This window comes from Nannospalax galili, unplaced genomic scaffold (genome assembly GCF_000622305.1).
Source record: "Nannospalax galili isolate Female #2095 unplaced genomic scaffold, S.galili_v1.0 scaffold726, whole genome shotgun sequence".
NCBI lineage: Eukaryota > Metazoa > Chordata > Mammalia > Rodentia > Spalacidae > Nannospalax > Nannospalax galili.
The window spans coordinates 1,017,178-1,025,048 of NW_008355253.1; the positions used below are offsets into that span (position 1 = coordinate 1,017,178).

General features: G+C 43.5%; 1 protein-coding gene across 1 annotated transcript; it reads left to right on the forward strand.

The window, feature by feature from the left end:
- The first annotated feature begins 40 nt into the window (after positions 1-40).
- LOC115067558 lies at positions 41-1,804 on the forward strand. The gene is given in 1 exon segment (XM_029555665.1): positions 41-1,804. A coding segment is annotated over 1 exon segment (1,755 nt). The 5' UTR covers positions 41-49.
- The last annotated feature ends 6,067 nt before the right edge of the window (positions 1,805-7,871 follow it).

The following is a 7,871-nucleotide window of genomic DNA, read 5'->3' on the forward strand; positions in this document are numbered from 1 at the left end:
AAGAAGAATCGATGGATAAGCTTTTGTTCCTCTGAGTGGCCCACGTTTAATGTCGGTTGGCCTCGGGATGGGACTTTTGATTCTGATGTTATTTTGCAGGTTAAAGCTAAGATCTTCTCTCCCTCCCTATCACCCCCCTCCGCAGGCTGCTGCGGCGGTTCCAGATGACGTCCAAGCAGAGGGACCGGAGGTTGCTCCCTCTCCCATTGCGGGTCGACTCAGAGAGAGGAGAGGACAGGGAGATTCCTCACACATCCTGCCCCTCCGACTCGCAGGAGGGGAAGGAAACCAGTTTCAGTATTGGCCCTTCTCCGCTTCAGACCTGTATAACTGGAAAACTCATAACCCGTCCTTCTCCCAAGACCCTGTGGCCCTAACTAACCTCCTAGAGTCTATTCTTCTAACCCACCAGCCCACCTGGGATGATTGCCAGCAGCTTCTCCAAGTTCTCCTCACGACAGAAGAAAAACAGAGGGTTATTCTGGAAGCCCAAAAGCAGGTTCCTGGGGCGGATGGGAGATGTACCCAGCTGCCCAATGAGGTTGAGGCTGCCTTCCCTCTTACTAGACCTGCTTGGGACTTCAACACGGCTGAAGGTAGGGGACACCTACGTCTTTACCGCCAGGTGCTTGTAGCGGGCCTCCAAGGGGCAGGAAGGCACCCCACCAATTTGGCCAAGGTAAGATCAGTAATGCAGGGAACCGACGAGCTGCCCACTGTGTTTCTAGAAAGACTTAGAGAGGCATATCGGAGGTACACTCCCTTCGACCCAGATAGCCCTGATCAGGAAGTAAGTGTTTCTATGTCTTTCATATGGCAATCAGCTCCTGATATTAGGAGTAAGCTCCAGAGAATGGAAAATCTACAGGGGCAAAGTCTTAGAGACCTCTTAAGAGAGGCAGAGAGGATTTTTAACAAAAGAGAAACTCCAGAGGAAAAAGAGGAGAGACAGAAAAGAGAGGCAGAAGATAGAGAGACAATGAGAGACCGAAAGCGGAATAAGGAATTAAGTAGAATCCTGGCCACAGTAGTGAGAAAGGAAGACAAGGACAGAGTAGAGAGGAAGGGAGACCAAGGGCGTGTCCGACTAGAAAGAGACCAGTGTGCCTACTGCAAGGAGAAAGGACACTGGGCGAAGGACTGCACCAAGAGAAAAGAAAAACAGAGAGAAGAAAGAGCCAAGATCCTCCAGCTCGATTAGGGAAGTCGGGGCCAGGAACCCCCACCTGAGCCCAGGGTAACTCTTCATGTGGGGGGACAGCCAGTCACCTTCATGGTAGACACTGGGGCGCAACATTCCGTCCTCACCCAAACGACTGGCCCGCTTAGCAAAAAGACAATATGGGTAGAAAGGGCTACTGGAGCAAAGCGTTATCGCTGGACTACAGGCCGGAAAGTGCAGCTCGCCTCAGGGACTGTGACTCATACCTTCTTACATGTACCAGACTGTCCCTACCCCTTGTTAGGAAGAGATCTACTAACCAAGCTTGGAGCACACATTTATTTTGAAGGGAAAGGGGCTAGAATTACAGACTCCACTGGAGCGCCCATACAGGTGCTCACCCTCAAACTAGAAGATGAATATACACTATATAATGCCCCCTCCTCTATCCAGAAAGACATGGGCAGGTGGCTCTCTAAATTTCCTGAAGCCTGGGCAGAAACTGGAGGAATGGGGCTGGCTATCCATCAGCCACCCCTAATCACTGAACTGAAGGCCACCGCGACCCCAGTGGCTGTCAAACAATATCCCATGGCAACCGAGGCTCACCAAGGAATTAGCCACACATCAAAAGACTATTAGAACAAGGGATATTAATCCCATGTCGGTCGGCCTGGAACACCCCCCTGCCTACCCCTGTCAGATTCAAGCGAGAGCCTGTGAGCATAACCTTAGCTATATTATTGGGAGCTGGGGGAATAGCAGCGGGAATCGGGACAGGGGCAACTGCCTTAGTTCGCTCGGACCAGTTTATGCTCCTTCATGAAGCCATGAACCAGGATCTAATAGCCTTAGAGGAGTCCATAAGAACCCTAAAAGACTCCCTGACTTCTCTCTCTGAGGTAGTGCTGCAGAATAGAAGGGGACTAGACTTGCTGTTCCTAAAGCAAGGAGGGTTATGTGCAGCCCTGAGGGAAGAATGCTGTTTCTATACAGACCAAACAGGAGTGGTAACTCAGACTCTAGATAAACTAAAAGAAAGACTAGAAGAAAGAAAACGTAACTTTGAATCTAAAAAAGGTTGGTTTGAGGGGCTATACGATCAGTCACCCTGGTTTACCACATTAGTGTCTTCCTTAGCAGGCCCTCTAGTCCTTTTGTTTTTGATCTTAACCCTGGGACCTTGCATACTTAATCGACTGGTCCAATTCGTGAAGGATCGGCTGTCTGTAGTACAGGCGCTAGTCCTCACCAGCCAATACCAGGCACTGAGAACCCAGGACCCAGACATGTTATAATGAGTGAAAGATTCCACTCATATGTTCATAGAAAAAGGGAGGAATGAGAAAACTAGGCGCCACAAGCCCACATATTTAAAATTGTCAGCCAGAAGCCAGAACCAGCCTTATCTAAAAGCTGCAGGACAGGCAGGCGCCGGTCAAGCTTCAAGGATCAAGCCATAAACAAGTCTTACGGGCAGATTGACCACCCTCAGGGCCCGATACCAGGAAATCAATCTGTGTCCCTGAGGTCACCTCCCATTTAGCAATCCCACTTCCCCTTAGCCCCGACCCTTACCCCATATTTCTGTGTGCTTTTGAAATTACTCTGTGTGTTTTTGAATTAACCAATAACCGCGCTTCTGCTTCTGTACCCTGCTTCTGCTCTATAAAAGTGGCAAAACCCAGCCTGTAGGCATGCAAGTCCTCCGAGGAGACTTTGTGCCCACAGGTACCTGTGTATCAAATAAACCTCATGCTGTTGCAACCCGAAGGCTGACTTGTCCTCAGTGGTCTCACTCTTACAAAACAAGTCTGTAGAATAACAGAACACCCTATAGGAAATATAAAAAAGACCATATAGAAGAAATGGGCCATTAGGGTTACTCAAGGAAAAATGTGGCAAGACTTTTGTTGAGCCCAAATTCTCAAAGAAAAAATTGATAGAAAAACAAATTTGGTACTAAGGAGTATTTGCAAGGCTTTAAAACCAGAAGAACAGTTTAAAGAAGGCATTCAAATGATAAAAACTGTCCAGGGGTGGTTAAGGATCTCCAAATATTGAATAAGGTGCATTTCTCTCTTGATAAAGGCTACACTAGGGGTGGAGGCAGTTTTTCCCACTAAGGCCTCCCCAAGCAGCCAGGTATGGTCAATGGAGAGATGACAGATATGGCACAGTCATGAGGTAGACCCAGGGCCCGCCTGACTCAGGGAACCAACAGGTACAGTGGGAATAAGAGAACCCCCCTGCCTCCTTAGCCCAATACATGGTGAGGAATCTGGAGCCAACAAATATAAGTGTATCAAGGATAAAAGAATACAAAGAGACTCCATGTAAGATTGCCCAAAATTTGAAAAGACACCAAAGGGATAACTAAAGATAGTAGAACTAAACAAATTAATGTCTCGTATCCATGCTATGGTACCTAAAAAGGATCTATGGAGAAAACCATCAATATGAATAGATAAAACCTTTCCATGTTGTGTTAGACCTTGTCTATGATTGATTTAATATATGACGTTAACCTTTGAGTGCTTTACAGATGTGAAACCCATTTTAAAAATACCTGAAGAAGCTGGGCGTGGTGGCTCAGTCCTTTAATCCCAGCACTTGGAAGGCAGAGGCAGGCAGATCTCTGACTCGTCTACAGAGAAAGTTCCGGGCAGCTGGAGCTACAGGGAGACCTTGTCTCAAAAAGACCAAAAAAAAAAAAAAACTAAACAAACAAAAGCCAGCTATAGCTGTAAGATTCTCAGGAGATTTTATGGTTGGGTAAGATAAAAACAAAGGCTCCCAAACTATACAACTGTTAAGAAAAACTACAGTACCAGGTGTGGGTTGCCCTTCTATGAGCTGTTGATCAGAGAGAAATTCTAGCGGTCCTCAAATTTACCAAGGCTATTGCCACTAATGTTGATTTTACACTAGAAAGATTGGTAAGGCCATGTTGCTGAAAACACTGCATGATGTGAGCATGTAAGGAAATGAAAAGATAGAGCTGAGACTAAGCCAAAAACTTCATCCCACCATGTTCATAGTGCCAGAAGGTGCTATGGAGATGGTTGGGGAAGAAAGAATCCCTTATGATTCTGCTCAACAATGGACCCCACGTGCTGCACACTATGGACATGCCAAGCAATGCCTTCAAGTGCAATAATGATTCGACTAACATATGTACAACTGACAAATTTGTAACTGGATAAGGCCCCCTCCTAGGGGTGGAATGTGCATGTGGTGCTGCAGACCAGGCCAACCACCTGTGTTAAGAAAGGTTACAGGCTCTAGCAGGGAAGCAATTGGAAGCAATTATTTAATGAATATAGTGCACCTACTGGGATCTTCTAGGCATTTATATTTACAATTGTGTTTGTTTAGATGTGTCTCCTTCTTTCCATTCGTCTTTATAGTAGGGTAAACACCACTGACATAGATCAATGGCCACATCTTGAAGACAAGTGATGGGGAGGTCCAAGAAGTCCTTATCTCACCATGATACGAAAGAGATTTCCCTACATTTGGCACCCCCTCTGAGACTTAGGACCCTTTTAGAAGATTGGTGGAAGGATTGTAACAGCAGTGGAAAGGGGTGGAGTGTAGTCCAGAAATGACTTATTCCTCCTGACTTCTCTGAAGAACCATGGATGAGTGCAGGGCACCCTGGGAAGAAGGGTGGAGCCTAGTGTTGTGGGAGATCAGAATGAAAGGAGGAATTGGTGCCATTCTGGGAAAAGGGAAGTAGAAGGGGGAAAGCCAGCCAGCTGTGGACCCTGTGAGGTGCTGAGGGACCTTGAGAGCAACCTGTGGACCTGCACAAAACTCTGCGGGTTGAGTGGGCATGTGGAGACACTAGATGAGGCAGACCATGTGCAAAAGTGATTCAGAACAGCAGGTTTTCATTTCTTTTTAAGTCACTTCCCTCCCCGCTTAAAGGTTCAAACTATGCAAAATTCAGATAAAGATGCGTTATGTGGTTTGTCTACCCATATTGGGATCAGGAGACCATGAACAGAGTGAGGGCGGGTCAAACAGAGTGGAAGGAGAAAATTTAGTGGGACAGTAGATCAGAGCAGGCCCTGAAAAATACAAGAATTTTCAAAAAATATCAACAGAAGAGCAGATTCTATGAGATCAAATGAGTCAAAATGTCATGAAGAAAAACACAGATAATGGGCCTGGAGATAAATTATAATGAAAAACCTATGAAATAAATTAGAGATAGCAATGTATTAAGAAGTAGGCAATTATAATCAATATAAAATAATGTAAATTGCATAAAATTTGGTAATTTCAGTAATCAAGATTGTAACATTTTCAACATTTGGATAGTAGCAGTTAAGAACTTTAACTACAGGTTCAGTATTCAAGGTACAAATCACCTTTGATAAATCCCTGTTTATGCAGAGCTTTGATAAATCCCTGTTTAGGCAGAGCTTTGAAATAGGGACAGCCAAATCCTTGTCCACCTTCTGCTGTTAATAATGAATGTGCTTATACTATTTTCATCACATATACTCCTCCATTGTAGATTATTCATGAATCAAAGAATTCTTCATTTAGTCAGATTTATTTAGTAATGGTTCATTATTTTATCCATATTTCACAATTTACCACAAAATGGAAGCATTTACCTGAAAAAAAAGAGAAAAACCTCTAAATTTCTCTTCATCTCAGAATCATTGCAATACATTCTCTCCCATCCAAACATCCATGGTCTTTTATTGGAGTCCAGAAGGCATCAAGTTCACACCCTGTTCCCTTCTACTACCACTGGAAGACCTATATTATACTTGGATCTACAGCCTCCAGCACTCTAGTAATGTGTAAATCAGATCATATGTCCTTCTTTGCCCTATGTCTATCCCTTCTTGGGGTTAGCTTCATTTGGGGCTTAGATTGTCCTGTGGATTTATTGTAGAGAAAAACATTCTTCCAAATGCACATAAACAGTATGTTGCTTTGTCCTTTATAGACATGAGCTATATTTTAATTTCAGCAGAGAGAGACTAAGAATGCTGATTTATTCAAATAAGCAACATCAGATAAATAAAACATAAGATGTTGAGCTCAATTTATCACCAGCATGGTTTCAATATAAAAAAAATAGAGAATCATGACCGCTCTCCTTTTAATTTCTTCTACGAGTCACATTTCTTCCCTGTCATTGGCCACATTTATTCACAGTGATGGCAGACCGTTCACATTCAAGCAGGCTCAATACAGAAAAATAAGAACAAATTTTCAAAACTTTTCACTATTTTTAAGGATTAAATGCTGTAATGCCAGAGGCAACAGAAAATATTAAGGCTAGCACATAAAATAAAAACATTTAGCTTGCACCTTTCCAATTATAAAAAGAGTGATAATGAATTGGAGAGATGGTTCAGCAGTTAAGAGCACAGGCTGTTCTTAAAGACACCCAGGTTCAAGTCCCAACACTCACATGATAGCTAAGAACTGTCTGTAACTCCAGTTCCAGGGGATCCAATACCCTCTTCTGTCCATGGGTAATGAATGACATGGGTGCATTTATATACATACAGCCATAACACTCATATAGATAAAATAAAATCAATTTTAAAAAAGAGACTAATTCTATCATACTTTTCCACTTAGAATAATTGTGATGCTTTCAAATGCCCCCAATGTGTGTCAACAATTTATGCTCTCAGACTTCTCATATGAATCATGGTATCTTCATGTTAGTCAAAAATGCATCTTAGGGATGAAAACTATGATTTTTGCCATTTTGAACACAGGAATATAGTTATATGAATTTTCTCAGGCAAAATCAACATGATATTTGACTATGCTTGACCAAAGGTTTAGTTTGAACTGTTGAGCTTACATTATTTGACTGTACTCAGTCCCAGGGGCTTGTTGTTTGTTGTTCTCCCTGGTCTCTCAGTCTTTGTGTCATGTTTCATATCTCTCTCTCTCTCTCTCTCTCTCTCTCTCTCTCTCTCTCTCTCTCTCTTCTGTGACCTCCACCATGGGCCAGACCCAGGCCACTCCCAAAAGTTTAATCCTCTCTCACTTCTCAGAGGTGAAGGAACGGGCTTTGAAATTGGGCCCTAGCATCAGGAAGGGTAAGTTTGGCACTTTCTGCTCGACTGAATGGCCCACCTTTGGAGTAGGTTGGCCGACCCAGGAGTCCCTTTCCCTGGACACCATCGGCAAGGTCAAGGCTGTCATTACCCGGCCTGACCCAGAGGGCCACCCGGATCAACTCCCCTATATCCTTTTGTGGGAGAATCTGGCAGAGGATCCCGCATCACTCTTCCTCTTCACGCAAAGTAGTCTGCTGTGAATTCTAATGCATTTGTGCAGAAACGGTTCAACATAATCTTGAAACTTATGCCATAATCTTTATCAAGCTATATTGAGAGCTTCACTTTCATCCACAGCAGGCTACAGTCACATCAGACCCACTCCTTGTTTCTACAATGTCTTGTGAGTTCCCAAGTCTTTGCTGATGCAGTTTCATTCTCCTTAATGCCTTCTAGAAACTGAAAATACCCTCAATCTTTTCTTTGTATTTTAAAGCCTGAAAGCCATGAAATCATGTTTACCAAAGGAAAATTCAGACCAGGGTATCTTAAACCATTTGGGAGAGAAAAAGGTGAAAGTGTTTGAAAATAACACATATCACATTTGAAACAAGAAATGCATTATATAAATGTATACTAGAAGACTAAGTACTTTTCAT